Consider the following 23685-nt stretch of genomic DNA (forward strand, 5'->3'; position numbering starts at 1 on the left):
GCATTTAATGATTCTTATTCTAAATATTTTAGCAGCGTTTTAAATGTACCTGAACATTTTGGAACCCATCAGTGGCGACGTGCTTTGTTTTTTTAATCAGTTGTCAGATGTCAGAGCCCCGCTACTTCTGAAAATGTCAAGATTGAGTTAGGATTTGGTCCAACTTATAAATATCAGGAAACTATCACTTACGCCTGCAAAGAAGGATATGACTTGGTTGGTGCGAGAGTCATCACTTGTGGAGCAGACAACAGATTTTCACCCCAACCACCTACCTGTGAACTGAGTGAGTAAACCATTCCTCTTTTTGTTGAATATTTTATTTTTAATTTTTCTTTAAATATCAGAATATATTCAACTTTTTCATAGAGGAAAAAAAAAGCAAAAGCCCTCCCCCCTTCCTACAAAATATAAAACCACACACCGTAAGAGCTCCATAAAAATCTGTGGGGAAGTCACATCTGTTTATATTGTAACATCTTTTATCATTATAATTGGGCCCCTAAATGGTCCAAATATGGCAGTCCTCTCTTGGCAAATATGTCATACTTATTTTTTAGATTGTATGTAATTTTCTCCATAGGTATACAACTATTCATCTCTGCAGTCCATGGTGCTATGATTAAGGGAGAGTCGGACTTCCAAGTGCAGAACAACTCCGATTATCCAAAATGGTCAGGACTGGGCCTTTTTTAGATAAATGGTTTTTTCGGAGAACTGGTCATTTAAACAAAAAAGTCCAGTAGCAACAGCAAATAATTTGTAACAGTGTTTAAACATCAACAATCAACAAGGGAAGGCTTTTTAAGCATGAAATAATGTTCAATGCTCACCAAAGAAATGCTGGTCACTGCCAATCACCAACACTACCCTCATGAGGCCCTGCTCCTGCCTGGCACCCTGAGGTCCCCAGTCAGTTCAGCTCCAAAAAAAATTTTGGATAAATGAGGATTTTGGAGAATCTGATTTCAGATAATCAGAGTTTTACTACAGTTACAATACACTTTTTTAGCCAATGGTAAAGCTACTTGAACTCAATTCCAAATTTCTTTTGTCAATTTATTACATTTCAAAAAAAATACCCAAAAGATAAAGCTCTGGATCGTCTGCGAAGGCCACCCCTGTTATCCCCGTTAATGTTTCAGCAATAACCTGCTAAAAAGGCCTCACCTTCACACACAACCACGTAGCATGTAAAAAACGTTCCTATTTCAATTCCACATCTAAAACGCATCTCCGATGTTTCAGATTTTGGCCTATGTAGTTTCTGTGGCTTAAGATATAATTGGTGTGGAAAGTTATATTGAACCCATCCATATTATAATTGATATAGTATCCAAACACCAGTCAGACCAACATCTTTCTGATATTACAACACCAAGTCTGACTCTCCTATCTCTCTTGACCTCTGTAAATCTGGTTTTGCACTTTCACTGTGGAGAGTATAGTACATTTTTGCTATGAATTGGGTGCATTCCCCAGCCAGATCGGTCATTCCATTTCACTAATTTCAGGTGGCCCCCATCTTTCTCTCAGGGATGATCTTAGCTGGAGAAAACAGAAGAACGTCCATTAGCTACTCCATATTTCTGTTTCAGTTGATCAAAAGACACGAGTCCCCTCTGCATAGCAGTCTTCACTATATCTTATTCCTTTATCGCACCATGAATTTAATATTCCATTACCTAGATTCATAGGCAACAACGCATTCTTACATAATGCTGCTCTTAATCATATTCCTGCGGCAGCCCGCTACCCGATAGGCGTCCTGGCACACAAGATTGGTGATCCAACGTGACGATCCCGCAATGTCTACGCCAACTAAATGGCCTTTCTCCCCGGGCTGCAGGCAGCGCGGTGGGAAATGACGAGCACCGGCAGGAACGCTGACCAATCGGCAGTTGGCAAGCCTGTGACGTCATTTCTGCCAGAAGCGGCAGGACCACTCGGCCCAGTGGGCCTATGTAAGGCAGGGCAAACCATTCCATGAAGCAGTATCAACTGTACTTACCTTATTGTGAGTGTCTTAGTTCTGCGCCCTGCTGTAGTACGTGCTAAATTGCTGACCCTGACTAGTCCAAATGGCGTTTTTGACCCAACAATGGAAGAACAAGCAACACTCCATGCAGTTTTGCTGAAACTGTCGACATTCAAGACTTTACAGGTGTGGTGAGAGCAAGCAGCTAGAACAGATCACAGCCAATGCCATGAGGTACTACAACATGGTGAGCACACTCGACCAGGACATAGCCACCAGGATCGTCGATTTCCTCTGGAGAAAGGCAAATAAGTGACCCTAAAAGAGCTTTTAACCCGCACTTGATACTTCGACCCTCAGAGTCGCAGGATGTATCATTGAGTATTTTATATTCTTTGAATACAGTTGCCTTTTCATATGATCAAACTCCTTCCTTTGCTTAATCAAAGTTGGGCTAAAGTCAAGACAAAATAACACCTTTCTGCTGTCGATCTCAAGTGGGCCTTTGTGTTCCTCCCAAAACCGCTTCCCGTTCCCGGTAACTCAAAAATCTCACCAGAACTGGCCTTTGTTGCTGCTCGTCAGATCTTCTGGGTCCAAGGGTCCAATGAGCCATTTCTGTTTGTAGTTTTCAGTTGAATTTATTTTCTCCCAACGCTCGTGTGATCCAAGTTTCCAAGAAGCTCACCGGGCCTCTCCCTTCGGTCCCTTCCTTCAAACCAATAATTCAAACATTAAAGTGTCAGTCTTGTCCCACTTCCTCGTGTCCTCTTCCAAAGCTTTTAGCCTTTCTTGTGTTTCAACCAAGTTGACTTCCACTTGGCACATTTGCTCCATTAAATCATCAATTGGCTCTTTAAATTCAGTCATCATCTCTGCAATATCTCTCATTGCAGTTTCAACGCCCATGAAATGATTACATAAAGTCTCCATCTTATCCAAGATTATATTCAGGTCCAGCGCTGAAGCCCCCCCTCCCCAAGCACTGCTGGTTTCAGTCGGTCCCAAGACCGCTCTTGTGCCATTCATTTTCAGGCTTTCACCCAACATTCCTGGCTGAGTTGAGATCCCTTCCAAAGTTGTTTTTTAATGTCTTGGCTTCTTAATGTTCATTTTGTTTGAACACAGTGAAAGAATTCTTATTTTTAAACTTTTAAACATCTTTATAATACTCCCACATCTCAGAATCATTAACTACACGTGGCATCTCCATCAAGAAAAAGAAAAAAAAATACACCCCCCTCCAAAAAAAAGTACTGTGAAAAGAAAACAGTATCACCACCCTCAGTCGTGCAGGAAGCGATTCTCGCTGGTAAGTGGAATATAGCTAGGGAAGAAGAAGGAAAAACCTTCACCTCCCCGAGAGAGAAAAATCATACAATTTCCAAATAGCCATTATCATCTTCAGGTAAAGATGGCTGCTTCCAGGTCTCTGTTAACTTGGTCGTCATCATCAAGGCGAGTAATTTCTTGCTGTAACATCTCCTTATCTGATATTTGCATTTTCTCAATTTGTTAATGAATCAACTTGTTGATCCATTTTATTGTTTGGAAGAGAATTCACAAATTTCTTCATAGAAGAATTTTGCCTGATTATTTCTCAAAAACACTTCAAGTATTGCAGGTTGACGAAAAGAAAACCTATTCCTTTTTCCCAAACACAGATTTTGTGGATTCCTTTCTTCTTTTCACCACAGTCAGAATGAATTCTGCATTAGAAAAAAACTTATATCAGCCACTATCAAAGGACCTTGAAATTGATTAGCTTTCTGATCTGCTACTCTCAAAATAATCTCCTTATCTTGGTAACGAAGACATCTAATCAAAACAGTGCGATGATTCACCGGGCAACGGTTTCTTTTAAGCGCCTAAGTGCTCTATCTAATTCGTCCGTTTTGGAAATTTTTAGGTCCCAAAATCTCTGGGATCCATTTTTGAAAAAATTGCACTGAATTAGGACCTTGAAACCTTCTGAAAATCAACAATCTTCACATTATTTCTTCGACTATGATTCTCTAATGTATTAAATTTTTGTAAAAGTTCTTTCTTCTGGACGCTCCATGCCATAACTGAATCTTCCAACTTATTGACCACATCTTTACACTGATCCACTTCATTGTGATATTCTTGTAAACTTTCTTCAACTTTTTGAACTTGTATTTTAAATTCATCAACCACTTTAACATATCACTTCATCTCCTCCTTAATTATCTTCACTTCTCCTTTAACAAATTAAAATTGAATATTAACATCACGCCGAATAGATAGACCAATATTGTAAATCCATTTTCTGACTCTTTGCTTGCAACTGATTCATCAGTTGCCTGTCTATACCTTGTCCCTTAACTTCAGGTACCTTTACCTGCACAGTTTCTTCCTGTAAATAAGCCTGTTGATATTGTTCTTCTGCCTCCTGCTCCATTTGCTTTCTTTAGTCTTTTTCCTGCTCCACATTGCTAATAGATGAAAAAATTGCCTCTTGCTCTGCCCTCAAATACAAAGAAGGCAGATCTTGTAGTTCAACGCAGGTATAAGATGATTTATCAGATTCCCAATGTAGTTTGGCTCAATCTGAAGGTTCACGCATGCACACTTGCTCTTGTAAATTTTGTAGTCCAACAGTCTTCTGAGTGCCGGCGCATCTTCTTTGGCTGTCCAGAGAAGTGCCAGGGTCACATGTACTTGTGCAGCCATCAGTCTTGTCACCTGCAGAAGAAGAGAAATTTCAGGCTTAGGCCCGACGTCAAGGTGGACCCAGTTCTTCAAAACATTGCGACTTTTATGAAAACAGGTACCCACTGTTCACCACCCCACTGATTTTGATGACATCTACAAGCTTAAGAATCATGTTAACTAGATTTTCAACCAAATCGTTTTATTTTAGTCATGCTTAGTATTTTAGTAGTGTTTTAAATGTTCCTGAACATTTTTGAATGCACCAGTAACGATGTGCTTCATTTTTTTAAAATCAGTCACCAGATGTCAACGTCCCACTACTTCTGAAAATGTCATAATTGAGTCAGGATTTGGTCCAACTTATAAACATCAGGAAACTATCACTTACGCCTGCAAAGAAGGATATGAGTTGGTTGGTGCGAGAGTCATCACTTGTGGAGCAGACAACAAATTTTCACCCCAACCACCTACCTGTGAACTGAGTGAGTAAACCATTCCTGAACAAGAGGATACCTTTGGATTTTAGTTGAAAGTCCGATGAACGATAATATTTTGGTGGCGACATACAGAGTTCATTTTTTAGAGTCATGATGAGATCCACATTGCTTGTGTTCATGGTCACAAAAAGAACTTGAAAAGAAAAATGTTGCAGATGCTGGAAATCTAAAATACAAGCAGCACCTGAAGGGAAAGAAATAATTATTGCTTCATGTCATGTCAATGTGGAAGCAGTGCACTGCTGGGACATGAACTCTTTCTATTTTGTATAATTGTTTTGGACTGAAGATATGACTGCCAAACTTGGTGGGAAAGTAAGTTAAAAGTTACACAGCATCCTTCCTGCACAGGATACTAGTGGATATAGGGTATACAAATTTACAGATGACCCAAAAATAGGAGGGAAGTTGCCTTGTGAGGAGAGTAGGTTTGGTGATTGGGCAGAAAATAGGCGGACAAGTGTTGTGCATTTTAGAAAGAAAAAAGAATACTATAAAATCAACAAAAATTGCAGTATCTTGCATTGAATTTGGGCTCCTTCTGCACAAAACTGAAACCTAGTGCACAAGAATAACGGTTATCAGAAAGGGTTATGGATTGCTGGGCCACTTTTCAGGGGATTGAAATGTGAGTCAGTAAATTTTACTGTAACTGTGCTTGAGAGACAACATATGACTGACTTTGAGAGGATGACAGTTTCATATTCCTAAGTATTGCTGCACCAAAATTCTTGCTACATCTGCACAGGGCGTGTGGTACACAACAACAGTAGGAATTAAATGACCACAATATGCCATTTCTCCTCATTTATGGAAAGATTACACTGGTTGGTTTTTCGAAGAAATGTGGGACCACTTTCTTACAGTAATGAAGATGTTCACCATTGGAGAACCCAGAACCTGAAGTCAATTTCTTCCCTGCAGCCATCAGGCTCATGAATGAACCCCTCAAATGTGCTGCCATGCTGCCTTTGTTTGGTGCAAATTGATACTTCTTCTCATAGCAACCTTACACTCTGTACATCATGATCTTTGCCAAGCAGTTCGAATGTGAGTCTGCTTGCAGCAGAATCTTGTCACTGTACTCGGGATAATGTAATATAAAAACTTAAACTGAACTCGACTGTGTGATCTCTGAATAAGAGGTCACCCATTTATGATTGGGAATCAGAAGGCAAACAAGATTGCTGGAGGAACAGCAAGTCAAGCAAGTCATGGGTGAGGAAGTTTTTGTTGAAGGTGGAGTCAGAGGGTGTGGACAAGTACTAGACATATATTATGCATCAGTATTCACAAAGGAGAAAGACATGGGGGATGTGGACTGTGAAATGTCTTGAGGCATTTGGAGACAGCATGCAAGGAAGTGCAGGGGGTATTTTGAAGACTCTTAAACTGGATGGTTCTCCAGGGCGAATCTCCAATTTGTTGAAAGAGGAAAGAGAAAAACATTTTACTTAAGATTACCAACAACGGGCAAGGAGGGGAGGAAGCTAATGCTCCTTTGTTTGGGAAGGGAAAAGGTTTATAATCAGGAAATTATAGACTGGGGAGGCTATTGCAGAAAAGAGTTGGCGATTGGGTTTCCTCACGTTTGAAAAGTAACAGATATCACCACGGCTTTGTGTGAGGCACATCATGTTTTATCTTTTTGAGGAAGTGACAAATATAAAAGGTGAGGGTAGAGCCATGGGTTTTTCCTTCACAGAATTTATTAAAACGTTTGACAAAGTCCAGCGGTTAAAGATACGTAGGATCCATGGTGAATTGAATATTTGGATGCCGATTTGGCTAACCCAGAAAAGACAGGGTCATGGTGGAAGTGTGTTTTTCTTGGAAGAAGTCCAGACATGACCCTTGGATAGCCTCCTGGATTTGTGTTTGATAGATAAAAATCTAGATTAGTGAGTTAGTAAATTGCAGATAACACCAAGATTGGTGGAGTAGTAAGGGGTAGTTGCAGAATTCAACAGGGTATAAAACAGTTACAGATCTCAACGGAAAAATATCTAATGGATTTCAATCTAGTCATAGGTGAAATGTAAGGGGAAAGAAGCCTTAACATCATTGAGGCCTATGTGAAGGGATGGGAGGGGGAGGGGGTGGCCCTGTGGATCTAAACTCCATGAAAGTGGCCAAGCAAGTAGCTCAGGTTTCAGAATTGTACAGCACAGAGCAGGTTGTTTGATTAAGCTTGTTCATGTTGACCAAGTGGACATTTTGCGCTAATCCTGTTTGCCTGCTTTTGGTCCATTTCCTTTCATACCTTTGCTGTCCATTTCAGTCCAAGTGTCTTTTGAATATTGTCAGTTTATTGACATTTAGTTATACAAGTGCCACCCAAAGGAACAACTTACTCCAGTCCTTGATGCAAAACATGCAGATCCACAACCAGACATAACAAGCGTACAACAAGACAAGTATTCATATATTCATATATTATTTCATGAATGTGCGTGTCTCGGATGGTTCATGTGAGAGGTTCACTGTCTGGGAAGAAGCTGTTCCTCAGTCTGGTGGGGCTGTCTCTGATGCTCCTTTATGTCCTTCCTGATGGAGGCATTTGAGAAGTGTGCAGAGTGGAAGAGATCCTTTATGATTTTGCATTCCTTCTTCAGGCAGCAATCCTGGTAGAGCACATTGATATGGAAGAGAGACCCCATTGATCCTCTCTGCCACTCTTATGGTCCTGTGGATTGATTTCCGATCTATTTCTCTGCAGCAACCACACCGTGATGGAACTGGCCAGGATGGTCTTGATAGAGCTTCTGTAGAAGGTTGTCAAAATAGTGGCTGGTAGCCTTGCTAGCTTCAGTCTTCTGAGGATGTGCAGTCGCCGTTGTACATTCCTGACAAGTGCAGAGCTGTTGAGTGTCCACAACAGGGTCACAAGTTGAGGAAGTTGGTGGATTCCACTCTCTGAACTGCAGTCATTGATGTGTAGTGGAGGGTGGTCTTCTGGTCCTCCTGAAGTCCCCAATTATGTCCTTCGTCTTGTCCACGTTTGGACTCAGGTGGTTTCTCTCCACCATTTTATGAGATTTTGCACCTGTTCTCTGCAGTGCGACGCATGCTGTTACTCATGAGGCCGACGACTGCTGTGTCATCTGCGAACTGTTGGAGCTGGATCTGATGATGCACTCGTGGGCCTGTGGCGTTAACAGGAGCGGGCTGAGCACACAGCTCTGAGGTGTGCCTGTATTCAGTGTGATGGTGCCTGACATTCTGCTACCAACTTCGACAGACCGTGGTCTTTCTGTTAGAAAGTGCAAGATCCATTTGCAGATGGTTATTGAGTCACATTTTCAGGGGAATGACCATATTAAAGGCAGAGCTGAAGTCAATGTACGGCAGCCTGGCATATGAGGCACGTCAGGACAGAGTGAAGCGACAAGGCTTTCGCATGATTTGTGGATTGGTTTGTTCTATAGGCGAAATGAGTTGTGCTTTGATGCGTTCCATCCCCAGACGTTGAAAGCATTTCATAATGGTGGAGGACAGTGGTACAGGGCGGAAATCATCAAGCACTATTATTACCACCTTCTTGAATAACTTGGAGGATGGTGGCTGTCTCGAACCCTGCGGGATTGTACCAACTTCTACAATTTACGTTCCGATTGTTACAGACACTGACAATCCTCTGAGTTATAAAAAGTTTTTGCTCCTCAGATCCCTCCCTCCTTAAATCACTCCCCTATCACTTTTAACATATGCCCTCTAGTTGTCAAATCATGTACTCGTGGTGGGCAGGGATTGTGGTGGGGGATGGGGGGGATTTATCATATCCCTCATAGTTTTATATAGATCACCTCTCGGCCTCCGGTACATCAAGGTGTAAAGGTGCCGTGTGCCCATCCTTTCCTGACAACGCGAGCTCACCTGTCCCAATACCATCACGGCACATCTGTTTTAAATTCTTTCCAGCATTGATATCCATCCTATAGCTGGGTGACTAGACCTGCAGAATACTTCAGCTGCATCTCACCAATACCTTGTGCACCTGTATCACAAGGTCCCAACTATTATACTCAGCCCAGTGAAATGTGAAGTGATGCACTTTGGAAGCTGAACGTAGAAGGTAGACAACATGGCTAATGGCAAGTTTCTTAACCGTATAGAAGAGCAGAGGGACCTTGGGTCCATGTCAGTTCATGAAAGGTTGCCAGGCAAGTTGATAGGATAGTTAAGAAGGCTGATAATTTGCTGGCCTTGATTAGTCGGGGATTGAGTTCAAGAGTTGTGAATTAATATTGCAGCTCGATGAAATGCATGTTTGACCAAACTTGGAATGTTTGACCAAACTTGGAATGTTATGTTCACTTCATGGAAGCTATGGCAAGGATGCAGTGGAGATTTCCCAGGATGTTGCCTGGATTGGAGAATGTGCCTCATGCAGCAGCGTTAGGAGACCTTGCGCTTTTTTCTTTGGTGCGAAGAAGGATGAGAGGTGACTTAGTAGAGGTGTACTCTTTTATGAGAAGCATAGATATGATGGGTAGCCTGCGGTTTTTTTCTAGCCTGGGGCAAGACCAGAGAACATCTGGAAATGGTGAGGGGAGGAAAATTTAGGGGAGAAGTGAGGGGTAAGTGTTTTTTTTAAACACAGAGTTGTGGATGCCTGGACTGCATTTCCAGGGGTGGTGGTGGAGAATTGTACCATTGGGATATTCCAAAGACTCCTATACCGGCACGTGGATGCAAGAAAAATAGAGAGTTATGGATGTGAGGTAGGGAAGGTTAAGATTGTTTGGTATGTTTATAAATGTTGGCACAACTTTGTGGTCCAAAGGGCCTGCCTGGCCTGTGCTGAAGTGTTCAATGTTATGTCCTGCCATGATTTAACTTGCCAAAGTACAACACCTCTCACTTGTCAGTTAAATTCCATTTCCCACTCCTTGACTCACCTTCCCAACTGATCTAGATCTTGATGAAAACGGGTACCTTTCCTCGTGTTCACCCCTCCACTGAATATGATGACATCTGCAAGCTTAAGAATCATGTACAAGCAAATCGTTTTATTTTACTCGCGTTTAGAATTTTAATGGTGTTTTAAATGTTCCCGAATATTTTTGAGTGCATCAGTAGCGACGTGCTTTGTTTTTTTTATTAGTCATCACCTGTCAACGTCCCACTACTTCTGAAAATGTCATAATTGAGTCAGGATTTGGTCCAACTTATAAATATCAGGACACTATCACTTACACCTGCAAAGAAGGATATGAATTGTTTGGTGCGAGAGTCATCATTTGTGGAGCAGACAACAAATTTTCACCCCAACCACCTACCTGTGAACTGAGTGAGTAAACCATTCCTGAACTAGAGGATACCTTTGGATTTTAGTTGAAAGGCATGTCTGATGGAAGATTATATTTGGTGGCTACGTACATCCCTTCATTCCTATAAATGTCAGTCAAGGAGTTTTTTTTAAAGAGTGAAGATGAGATCCACATTGTTTGTTTGCAGGTGTGAGGTGTTACACTTTGTGGGGTGAAGTGTAAGGGGAAAGCAGCCTTGAAATTACTGAAATCTAAGGACGGGAGTGTCGAGGCTCCATGAAAATGGCCACGGGGCGGCAGAAATGATCAAGGACCATTATTACCAACTTCTTGAATAACTTGGAGGACGGTGGCTGTCTTGAACCCTGCGGGATTGTATTAACTTCTACAATTTATGTTCCGATTGTTACAGACACTGACAATCCTGAGTTTTAAAAGGAAGTTGCTCCTTAGATCCCTCCCTCCTTAAATCTCTATCCTATCACTTTTAACATATGCCCTCTAGTTGTCGAATCATGTACTCATGGGGGGCAGGGGTTGTGGTGGGGGATGAGGTGTGGGCAATTGAGCATTCACTTTATCCATATCCCTCATGGTTTTATATAGATCACCTCTCGGCCTCCAGTACATCAAGATATAAAGGTGCAGTATGCCCATCCTTTCCTGACAAGGCGAGCCCACCTGTCCCAATACCATCATGGTAAATCCGTTCTAAATTCTATCCAGCATTGATATCCATCCTATAGCTGGCTGACTAGACCTGCAGAAATCTTCAGCTGCATCTCACCAATACCTTGTGCACCTGTATCACGAGGTCCCAACTATTATACTCAGCCCAGTGAAATGTGAAGTGATGCACTTTGGATGCTGAACGTTGAAGGTAGACAACATGGTTAATGGCAAGTTTCTTAACTGTATAGAAGAGCAGAGGGACCTTGGGTCCATGTCAGTTCATGAAAGGTTGCCACACTAGTTTATAGGGTAGTTAAGAAGGCTGATAATATGCTGGCCTTCATTAGTCGGGGATTAAGTTCAAGGGTTGTGAGTTAATGTTGCAGCTCGATGAAATGCATGTTTGACCAAACTTGGAATGTTATGTTCACTTCATGGAAGCTATGGCAAGGATGCAGTGAAGATTTCCCAGGATGTTGCCTGGATTGGAGAATGTGCCTCATGCAGCAGGGTTAGGAGACCTCGGGCTTTTTTCTTTGGTGCGAAGAAGGATGAGAGGTGACTTAGTAGAGGTGTACTCTTTTATGAGAAGCATAGATATGATGGGTAGCCTGCGGTTTTTTTCTAGCCTGGGGCAAGACCAGAGAACATCTGGAAATGTTGAGGGGAGGAAAATTTAAGGGAGAAGTGAGGGGTAAGTGTTTTTTTTAAACACAGAGTTGTGGATGCCTGGACTGCATTTCCAGGGGTGGTGGTGGAGAATTGTACCATTGGGATATTCCAAAGACTCCTATACCGGCACGTGGATGCACGAAAAATAGAGAGTTATGGATGTGAGGTAGGGAAGGTTAAGATTGTTTGGTATGTTTATAAATGTTGGCACAACTTTGTGGTCCAAAGGGCCTGCCTGGCCTGTGCTGAAGTGTTCAATGTTATGTCCTGCCATGATTTAACTTGCCAAAGTACAACACCTCTCACTTGTCAGTTAAATTCCATTTCCCACTCCTTGACTCACCTTCCCAACTGATCTAGATCTTGATGAAAACGGGTACCCTTCCTCGTGTTCACCCCTCCACTGAATATGATGACATCTGCAGGCTTAAGAATCATGTACAAGCAAATCGTTTTATTTTACTCGCGTTTAGAATTTTAATGGTGTTTTAAATGTTCCCGAATATTTTTGAGCGCATCAGTAGCGACGTGCTTTGTTTTTTTTATTAGTCATCACCTGTCAACGTCCCACTACTTCTGAAAATGTCATAATTGAGTCAGGATTTGGTCCAACTTATAAATATCAGGACACTATCACTTACACCTGCAAAGAAGGATATGAATTGTTTGGTGCGAGAGTCATCATTTGTGGAGCAGACAAAAAATTTTCACCCCAACCACCTACCTGTGAACTGAGTGAGTAAACCATTCCTGAACTAGAGGATACATTTGGATTTTAGTTGAAAGGCATGTCTGATGGAAGATTATATTTTGGTGGCTACGTACATCCCTTCATTCCTATAAACGTCAGTCACGGAGTTTTTTTTAAAGAGTGAAGATGAGATCCACATTGTTTGTTTGCAGGTGTGAGGTGTTACACTTTGTGGGGTGAAGTGTAAGGGGAAATCAGCCTTGAAATTACTGAAATCTAAGGACGGGAGTGTCGAGGCTCCATGAAAATGGCCACGGGGCGGCAGAAATGATCAAGTACCATTATTACCAACTTCTTGAATAACTTGGAGGACGGTGGCTGTCTCGAACCCTGCGGGATTGTATTAACTTCTACAATTTATGTTCCGATTGTTACAGACACTGACAATCCTGAGTTTTAAAAGGAAGTTGCTCCTTAGATCCCTCCCTCCTTAAATCTCTATCCTATCACTTTTAACATATGCCCTCTAGTTGTCGAATCATGTACTCATGGGGGGCAGGGGTTGTGGTGGGGGATGAGGTGTGGGCAATTGAGCATTCACTTTATCCATATCCCTCATGGTTTTATATAGATCACCTCTCGGCCTCCAGTACATCAAGATATAAAGGTGCAGTATGCCCATCCTTTCCTGACAAGGCGAGCCCACCTGTCCCAATACCATCATGGTAAATCTGTTCTAAATTCTATCCAGCATTGATATCCATCCTATAGCTGGCTGACTAGACCTGCAGAAATCTTCAGCTGCATCTCACCAATACCTTGTGCACCTGTATCACGAGTTCCCAACTATTATACTCAGCCCAGTGAAATGTGAAGTGATGCACTTTGGAAGCTGAACGTTGAAGATAGACAACATGGTTAATGGCAAGTTTCTTAACCGTATAGAAGAGCAGAGGGACCTTGGGTCCATGTCAGTTCATGAAAGGTTGCCACACTAGTTTATAGGGTAGTTAAGATGGCTGATAATATGCTGGCCTTCATTAGTCGGGGATTGAGTTCAAGTGTTGTGAGTTAATGTTGCAGCTCGATGAAATGCATGTTTGACCAAACTTGGAATGTTATGTTCACTTCATGGAAGCTGTGGCAAGGATGGAATGGAGATTTCCCAGGATGTTGCCTGGATTGGAAAATGTGCCTCATGCAGCAGGGTTAGCAGAGCTCGGGCTTTTTTCTTTGGTGCGAAGAAGGATGAGAGGTGACTTAGTAGAGGTGTACTCTTTTATGAGAAGCATAGATATGATGGGTAGACTGCGGTTTTTTTCTAGCCTGGGGCAAGACCAGCAAACACCATAGAACATCTGGAGATGGTGAGGGGAGGAAAATTTAGGGGAGAAGTGAGGGGTAAGTGTTTTTTTTTAAACACAGAGTTGTAGATGCCTAGATTGCATTTGCAGGGATGGTGGTGGAGAATTGTATCATTGGGATATTCTAAAGCCTCCTATACCGGCATGCGGATGCAAGAAAAATAGAGAGTTATGGATGTGAGGTGGGGAAGGTTAAGATTGTTTGGTAGATTTATAAATGTTGGCACAACTTTGTGGTCCAAAGGGCTTGTCTGGCCTGTGCTGTATTATTCAATGTTATGTCCTGCCATGATTTAACTTGCCAAAGTACAACACCTGTCACTTGTCAGTTAAATTCCATTTCCCACTCCTTGACTCACCTTCCCAACTGATCTAGATCTTAATGAAAACGGGTACCCTTCCTCAGTGTTTTCCACCCCACTGATTTTGATGACACCTGCAAGCTTAAGAATCATTTTAACTACATTTTTAAGCAAATCACATTATTTTAGTCGTGTTTAGTATTTTAGTAGTGTTTTAAATGTTCCTGAACATTTTTGAATGCATCACTAGCGATGTGCTTTGTTTTTTTTTATCAGCCATCGGATGTGATGGTCCCACTACTTCTGAAAATGTCATAATTGAGTCAGGATTTGGTCCAACTTATAAATATCAGGAAACTATTATTTACACCTGCAAAGAAGGATATGAGTTGATTGGTGCGAGAGTCATCACTTGTGGAGCAGACAACAAATTTTCACCCCAACCACCTTCCTGTAAACTGAGTGAGTAAACCATTCCTGATCTAGAGGATACCTTTGGATTTTAGTTGAAAGGCAGGTCTGATGAAAGGTTATATTTTGGTGGCTACGTACATCCCTTCATTAGTATAAACTCTTAAATCGCAGAGTTCATTTTTTACAGTAAAGTTGAAATCCATATTGCTTGTTTGTAGGTGTGAGGTGTTGCACTTTGTGGGGTGAAGTGTAAGGGGAAAGGAGCCTTGAAATTACTGAAATCTAAGGAATCTAGGGATGTGGATGTCAACGCCACATGAAAGTGGCCAAGCAAGTAGCTCAGGTGTCAGAGTTGTTTGATTAAGCTTGTTCATGTTGACCAAGTCGACATTCTGTACTAATCCTGTTTACCTGCTTTTGATTCATTTATTTTATACCTTGCTGTCCATTTCAGACCAAGTGTCCTTTGAATATTGTCAGTTTTATTGACATCTGATTGTACAAGTGCCACCCAAAGAAATAACTTTCTCCAGTCCTTGATGCAAAACATGCAGATCCACAACCAGACATAACAAGTGTACAACAAAGAATGCATAAACAAGACAAGTATTCATATATTGTTTCATGAAGATGTGTGTCTCGGATGGTTCATGTGAGAGGTTCCTTTGGACGCTCAGCATTTTCACTGCCTGTGGGAAGAAGCTGTTCCTCAGTCTGGTGGGGCTGTCTCTGATACTCCTTTATGTCCTTCCTGATGGAGGCATTTGAGAAGTGTGCAGAGTGGAAGAGATCCTTTATGATTTTGCATTCCTTCTTCAGGCAGCAATCCTGGTAGAGCACATTGATATGGAAGAGAGACCCCATTGATCCTCTCTGCCACTCTTATGTTCCTGTGGATTGATTTCCGATCTATTTCTCTGCAGCAACCACACCGTGATGGAACTGGTCAGGATGGTCTTGATAGAGCTTCTGTAGAAGGTTGTCAAAATAGTGGCTGGTAGCCTTGCCAGCTTCAGTCTTCTGAGGATGTGCAGTCGCCGTTGTACCTTCCTGACAAGTGCAGAGATGTTGAGTGTCCACAACAGGGTCACAAGTTGAGGAAGTTGGTGGATTCCACTCTCTGAACTGCAGTCATTGATGTGTAGTGGAGGTTGGTCTTCTGGTCCTCCTGAAGTCCCCAATTGTGTCCATCGTCTTGTCCACGTTTGGACTCGGGTGGTTTCTCTCCACCATTTTATGAGATTTTGCACCTCTTCTCTGCAGTGCGACGCATGCTGTTACTTATGAGGCCGACGACTGCTGTGTCATCTGCGAACTGTTGGAGCTGGATCTGATGATGCACTCGTGGGCCAGTGGCGTTAACAGGAGTGGGCTGAGCACACAGCTCTGAGGTGTGCCTGTATTCAGTGTGATGGTGCCTGACATTCTGCTACCAACTTGGACAGACTGTGGTCTTTCTGTTAGAAAGTGCAAGATCCATTTACAGATGGTTGTTGAGTCACATTTTCAGGGGAATGACCATATTAAAGGCAGAGCTGAAGTCAATGTACGGCAGCCTGGCATATGAGGCACGTCAGGACAGAGTGAAGCGACAAGGCTTTCGCATGATTTGTGGATTGGTTTGTTCTATAGGCGAAATGAGTTGTGCTTTGATGCGTTCCATCCCCAGACGTTGAAAGCATTTCATAATGGTGGAGGACAGTGGTACAGGGCGGAAATCATCAAGGACTATTATTACCACCTTCTTGAATAACTTGGAGGATGGTGGCTGTCTCGAACCCTGCGGGATTGTACCAACTTCTACAATTTACGTTCCGATTGTTACAGACACTGACAATCCTGAGTTATAAAAAGTTTTTGCTCCTCAGATCCCTCCCTCCTTAAATCACTCCCCTATTACTTTTAACATATGCCCTCTAGTTGTCAAATCATGTACTCGTGGTGGGCAGGGATTGTGGTGGGGGATGGGGGGGATTTATTCATATCCCTCATAGTTTTATATAGATCACCTCTCGGCCTCCGGTACATCAAGGTGTAAAGGTGCCGTGTGCCTATCCTTTCCTGACAACGCGAGCTCATCTGTCCCAATACCATCATGGCACATCTGTTCTAAATTCTTTCCAGCATTGATATCCATCCTATAGCTGGGTGACGAGACCTGCAGAATACTTCAGCTGCATCTCACCAATACCTTGTGCACCTGTATCACGAGGTCCCAACTATTATACACAGCCCAGTGAAATGTGAAGTGATGCACTTTGGAAGCTGAACGTTGAAGGTAGACAACATGGCTAATGGCAAGTTTCTTAACCGTATAGAAGAGCAGAGGGACCTTGGGTCCATGTCAGTTCATGAAAGGTTGCCAGGCAAGTTGATAGGATAGTTAAGAAGGCTGATAATTTGCTGGCCTTGATTAGTCGGGGATTGAGTTCAAGAGTTGTGAATTAATATTGCAGCTCGATGAAATGCATGTTTGACCAAACTTTGAATGTTTGACCAAACTTGGAATGTTATGTTCACTTCATGGAAGCTGTGGCAAGGATGCAGTGGAGATTTCCCAGGATGTTGCCTGGATTGGAGAATGTGCCTCATTCAGCAGCATTAGGAGACCTTGGGCTTTTTTCTTTGGTGCGAAGAAGGGTGAGAGGTGACTTAGTAGAGGTGTACTCTTTTATGAGAAGCATAGCTATGATGGGTAGCCCGTGGTTTTATCTAGCCTGGGGCAAGACCAGCAAGGACCCAACATATCTGACTGAGTTGAGGTCTCTCACAATGTTTTTTGCTGTCTTGTCTTCTTAGTGTACATCGTGAAAAAATTATTATTTTTAAACTTAAACATCTTTTTAATACTCCTGCATCACAAGATCATTAACTACACCTGGCATCTCCATCAAGAAAAAGAAAGGGATGATAAAAAAAATATATCCCCTCCCACCCACAAAAGAAAAGTACTGTCAAAAGAAAACAGTATCACCACCCTCAGTCGTGCAGGAAGCGATTCTCGCTGGTAAGTGGAATATAGCTAGGGAAGAAGAAGGAAAAACCCTCACCTCCCTGACAGAGAAAAATCATACAATTTCCAAATAGCCATTATCATCTTCAGGTAAAGACGGCTGCTTCCAGGTCTCTGTTAACTTGGTCGTCATCATCAAGGCGAGTAATTTCTTGCTGTAACATCTCCTTATCTGATATTTGCATTTTCTCAATTTGTTAATGAATCAACTTGTTGATCCATTTTATTGTTTGGAAGAGATTTCACAAATTTCTTCATAGAAGAATTTTGCCTGATTATTTCTCAAAAACACTTCAAGTATTGCAGGTTGACGAAAAGAAAACCTATTCCTTTTTCCCAAACACAGATTTTGTGGATTCTTTTCTTCTTTTCACCACAGTCAGAATGAATTCTGCATTAGAAAAAAACTTATATCAGCCACTATCAAAGGACCTTGAAATTGATTAGCTTTCTGATCTGCTACTCTCAAAATAATCTCCTTATCTTGGTAACGAAGACATCTAATCAAAACAGTGCGATGATTCACCGGGCAACGGTTTCTTTTAAGCGCCTAAGTGCTCTATCTAATTCGTCTGTTTTGGAAATTTTTAGGTCCCAAAATCTCTGGGATCCATTTTTGAAAAAATTGCACTGAATTAGGACCTTGAAACCTTCTGAAAATCAACAATCTTCACATTATTTCTTCGACTATGATTCTCTAATGTATCTTCTTCGGCTGTCCGGAAAAGTACTGGGGTCACATGTACTTGTGCAGCCATCACTCTCGTCACCTGCAGAAGAGGAGAAATTCGAGCCGTAAGCCCGACATCAAGGTAGACCCAATTCTTCAAAACATTGCGACTTCTTTTATCAAAACATGCATCCACTGTTTACCACCCCACTGATTTAGATGACATCTGCAAGCTTAAGAATCATGTACAAGCAAATCGTTTTATTTTAGTTGTGTTTAGCATTTTAGTAGTGTTTTAGTCAGGATTTGGTCCCACTTATAAAGATCAGGAAACTATCACTTACGCCTGCAAAGAAGGATATGAGTTGGTTGGTGCGAGAGTCATCACTTGTGGAGCAGACAACAAATTTTCACCCCAACCACCTACCTGTGAACTGAGTGAGTAAACCATTCCTGAACAAGAGGATACCTTTGGATTTTAGTTGAAAGTCCGATGAACGATTATATTTTGGTGGCTACATACAGAGTTCATTTTTTAGAATCATGATGAGATCCACATTGCTTGTGTTCATAGTCACAAAAAGAACTTGAAAAGAAAAATGTTGCAGATGCTGGAAATCTAAAATACAAGCAGCACCTGAAGGGAAAGAAATAATTATTGCTTCATGTCATGTCAATGTGTCCAAGTGGAAGCAGTGCACTGCTGGGACCTGAACTCTTTCTATTTTGTATAATTGTTTTGGACTGAAGATATGGCTGCCAAACTTGGTGGGAAAGTAAGTTAAGAGTTACACAGCATCCTTCCTGCACAGGATACTAGTGGATATAGGGTATACAAATTTACAGATGACCCAAAAATAGGAGGGAAGTTGCATTGTGAGGAGGGTAGGTTTGGTGATTGGGCAGAAAATAGGCAGATAAGTGTTGTGCATTTTAGAAAGAAAAAAGAATACTATAAAATCAACAAAAATTGCAGAAACTTGCATTGAATTTGGGCTCCTTATGCGCAAAACTGAAACCTAGTTGTTCAGGTTCGTGTGGATCCCATAGGTTAAGAACCAGACCAAAGTGCAGGTACAAAGCACTCGTTTATTTCAGACAACAGGGCCGATATATCAAGCAAACGTCTACACATACAAAATACGCAGGGGGTAAATATACATTTTCGGATGACGAGGGGAAACCGACAGAAACTGCGGAAATTACAAGAGCATACACATTCAACAATTAGATCAAGGTGATATTACGTGCCCCCACCCCTTGACCGGTTCGGACACGTCTCTGCTACCTAACCTCGAGACTCACCCCAACCCAGTGCAGAAGATGATAGTTATATGCCACGAGGAGTCCAAAGAGGCAGAACAAAGGGACACACGGTGCTTTATAGTTCTGGGGGCAAAGCTGGGGGACCAATCGTAAATGTCAGTTGGATGCTGTGGCCATTGGCTCGTCGCCAAGTGCAGGGGCTCAGCAGGGGTGAACTGAGGTGATTCACCTGGGCCAATTGGGTGAAGGTCAGGGCTGAGTCTGGGCGGGCTGCCTGGACTGCAGCTCCTGGGGATTTAGGTGGGCCAATTGGGTGAAGGTCAGGGCTGAGTCTGGGCGGGCTGCCTGGACTGCAGCTCCTGGGGATTTAGGTGGGCTAATTGGGTGAAGGTCAGGGCTGAGTCTGGGCGGGCTGCCTGGACTGCAGCTCCTGGGGATTTAGGTGGGCTAATTGGGTGAAGGTCAGGGCTGAGTCTGGGCGGGATGCCTGGACTGCAGCTCCTGGGGATTTAGGTGGGCTAATTGGGTGAAGGTCAGGGCTGAGTCTGGGCGGGCTGCCTGGACTGCAGCACCCTGGTGATTTAGGTGGGTCAATCGTAAGAGTCACCTGGATGGCTTGGGGTAAGTCTTTGACCTTGATTGGCAGGTAGTGTGTCTTCTGAACAGGAGCGCAGCAGCGCCACTCGGTGGTGGACGCTGCCTCTTCATTACACTAGTACACAAGAACAAAGGTTATCAGAAAGGGTTATGGATTGCTGGGCCACTTTTCAGGGGATTGAAATGTGAGTCAGTAAATTTTACTGTAACTGTGCTTGAGAGACAACATATGACTGACTTTGAGAGGATGACAGTTTCATATTCCTAAGTATTGCTGCACCAAAATTCTTGCTACATCTGCACAGGGCGTGTGGTACACAACAACAGTAGGAATTAAATGACCACAATATGCCATTTCTTCTCATTTAAGGAAAGATTAAACAGGTTGGTTTTTCGAAGAAATGTGGGACCATTTTTTTACAGTACTGAAGATGTTCACCATTGGAGAACCCAGAACCTGAAGACAATTTCATCCCTGCAGCCATCAGGCTCATGAATGAACCCCTCAAATGTGTTGCCATGCTGCCTTTGTTTGGTGCAAATTGATACTTCTTCTCATAGCAACCTTACACTCTGTACATCATAATCTTTGCCAAGCAGTTCGAATGTGAGTCTGCTTGCAGCAGAATCTTGTCACTGTACTCGGGATAATGTGACATATAAATTTCAACCGAACTAGACTGTGTGATATCTGAATAACTGGTCGCCCATTTATGATTGGGAATCAGAAGGCATACAAGATTGCTGGAGGAAGGAGTTTTTGTTGTTTTGGATCCCTGGATCCAATTACAGAGAGGGGTGTTGAGTCCCAATGAGGACAGCTTCTCCAACAGCCTCTTGGGAATGATCATATTAAACACCGAGCTGAAGTTGAGGCTTTGTTGTATAGGTGAGTCAGGGCAGAGTGAAGCGACAAGAATATAGTGTCATATTTGGAATGTTTTCTTCTATATGCTTTGATGTGTTCCATCACCAGATGCTCATAAGGGTGGAGGTGAGTGCCACAGGATGGGATTCAACGTGGCCTGTTATTGTCGCCCTCTTGGGGGTGACTATCTTGAACCAACTTAGACTATTTATGGTCCAATTGTTCCAAACACTGACAACCCTATGAGTACAAAAAAAGTTGCTCCTCAGATCCCTCCATCCTTAAATCTCTCCCTGTCACTTTCAACATTTGCCCTCTTATTCTAGAATTATGTACTCTTGTGGGATGCGGGAAGGAGAATTGGTGTTTGGTGGCCGTGTTGCTTTGCACCAGGATCAACTTGAATCTTGACAATTTGGATTTCTCGTAACAGTCAAGAGAACAGAAATCTTAGAAGCAGTATCTTAAGAACATCAGAAATACAAACTGAAGAGGAGCAGGATGACGCCATTTGGCCCACCAAAGCTGCTCTAGCATTCAATAAGATCATGGCTGATCTGGTTAATGACTTGGTGCCACTTACCTGCCTGTTTTGCACTTATTCTTAAAAGTGTCTGTGCATCTACTGCAGGATTGTCAGAGAATTCCACAGGTTCATTGATCACTGGGAGAACCACCTCCTCTTCATCTGACTGGCCTATGATTCTGGGGAGTAAATTTACAGTATGTCTCCTAGTTCTAACCTTGTCTGCCAATGGAAACAACCTCCCTGCTTCTATCTCATCTATTCCTTTCATAAATTTGTTTCTGTAAGATCCCCACTCATCCTTATAAACCCCAATGAGTATAATTTCAGGCTACTTAATCTCTCCTTGTAAACTAACCTTTTCATTTCTGAATCAACTCCAATGTGCTGCTTCCAAAGCCTGTAGATACTTTCTCAAGCAAGGAGACAGTTGCAGCAAAACCTGTACCTCCCTGCTCAATATGAAAGCAGCCATCATATTTGCCTTCTTGATTACCTGCTGCACCTGAAAGCTAACTTGTGGTTGCAATGCACAAAAGTGCTGAAGGAACTCAGAGAGCCACGGAACATCCGTGGGCTGTAAAAGGCAATCAAAAATTCCAGAATTTGCTCAGCCCTGAAATGCCTTTGACTTCCTATGAGTTCTGCGTGACCTGCTGAGTTTCTCCAGCACTTCAATGTATTGCACTCGACCAAGCGCCTGCAGATTTTCTCATTTAACTTCTTGTGATTCATGTACAGGCATTCCCAGGTGTCTCTGCACAGTACCATGCTGCAATTTTTTATCTTTTAATTAAGGGTTATAATCTGAATGTTTGCCCTGTGACGCTAACACAAAACACTGATTTTCTTGACTTGTTTATGACAATATATCCTGATTCTGAAGTGTTCATTTAAAGCTGAGATGTATTTCTGATTAGTCCAGGAATTGGGAGTCGTGGAGAAGGGCAGGAAATTTGGTGTGAGTTTAAGCAGGTTCAAGTGGCTGACTGGTTTACTCCTGTTTTCACACAATCTTGAGGATAAAGAGATTTGGTAAATGAATGAGCAATGGTAAAATTTGAAATTGTCCATCTGGACAGGAAAAAATAAATAAGAGGTTATTTTTGAGTGGTGAGAGGTTGTAGCGTTTGTTGTTGTGGTGGGGGGGGGGTGGCGGTTCCAGTGCAGGATTCACAAATGTTGAATTTAAGGGTCCAGGAATTGGTTGAAAAAGTTTATACTTCATCTACATGGGACAATGATGAGAAATGCACTACAAAATCAGAGCCTGGTCGTGGTTGGGCTGCTTTTGTTGAGGCACCAGCATGTACGATCACTTCATTTTTACAAACAAAGCAAAATAATGGGGCCCTTTCATGAAGCAAAAAGATCTGAGCATAAAGGCAGAGATTCTCCTCCCTCATATTGGATAGTACCTTCATGAACGCTCCCAGAACGGCTCCACGGCGCAGACTCGAATCCCTCTCCAAGGTAGCGTCAGCAGCGGATTGGAGTGCTCTGCCACGCATCATCAATGTACTGTTGGTGCAAGGAGCTGGCTGTGGGTTGATGTTGCAATGACTCCATCAGCCTGCAACCCATCTCGCTTCTCTCTCTCTCTCTCTCTCCCACTCATCCCTCTCCCTCCATATCCCCTCAGGGCAGGGTCAGCCGGCGGGGGCCATCAGGGAGTGCTGGGCTGGTGGAGCCATCATGGTGCGGCCGAAGTGGGCTGTGACTGCTCTGCCGGCGGCTCCAATACCTTATTGGGCCATTCGTAAACACCAGCGGCTCAATACATGGCAGAACAATGGCTGTCTTCCCTACCCGTAATTCCCCTGCACAGCTGGAACCGATCTGGAAAACGCAGAGCAGTTCCAGCTGCGTGGGGGTTATGGATAAGGAAATTGGCCATTGCTCTGCTGTGTATTTATGACAGTTGGTGCAACAGCAACAGTCGCCCTGCCTACAGTGGCTCTGGACGACGCACTGAAATTCTGCCCTGCAGAAAAGCAGCGCTGGTGCAGCCTTTTAGGGCTGCTCTATAAACAAGTAATTTTAAATTTTTATCAGTGTTTGAAGCCGGCCTCAAAGAGGAGTCCCAGTATGAAAACACTTATTTGGCTTTACAAGGAAATAGGGAGAGAAGATAAAACTGCAATACTGAGCAGTTATGACAGTAAAAACACAATGCTGAGAAACTCAGCAGGTCCAGCAGTGTACT

General features: G+C 42.7%; 1 protein-coding gene across 1 annotated transcript in view; it reads left to right on the forward strand.

Annotated features, from left to right (window-relative positions):
• LOC138765557 (C4b-binding protein alpha chain-like) overlaps positions 1 to 23685 on the forward strand; it is a 77880-nt gene that overhangs the window by 28701 nt on the left and 25494 nt on the right. Inside the window, exons 11-15 of the mRNA XM_069942590.1 lie at positions 101 to 286; positions 4951 to 5136; positions 10259 to 10444; positions 12318 to 12503; positions 14402 to 14587. Coding sequence (XP_069798691.1) covers positions 101 to 286; positions 4951 to 5136; positions 10259 to 10444; positions 12318 to 12503; positions 14402 to 14587 — 930 coding nt within the window. The remainder of the gene's footprint in view (positions 1 to 100; positions 287 to 4950; positions 5137 to 10258; positions 10445 to 12317; positions 12504 to 14401; positions 14588 to 23685) is intronic.

Source organism: Narcine bancroftii, chromosome 5 (assembly GCF_036971445.1).
Source record: "Narcine bancroftii isolate sNarBan1 chromosome 5, sNarBan1.hap1, whole genome shotgun sequence".
Lineage (NCBI taxonomy): Eukaryota > Metazoa > Chordata > Chondrichthyes > Torpediniformes > Narcinidae > Narcine > Narcine bancroftii.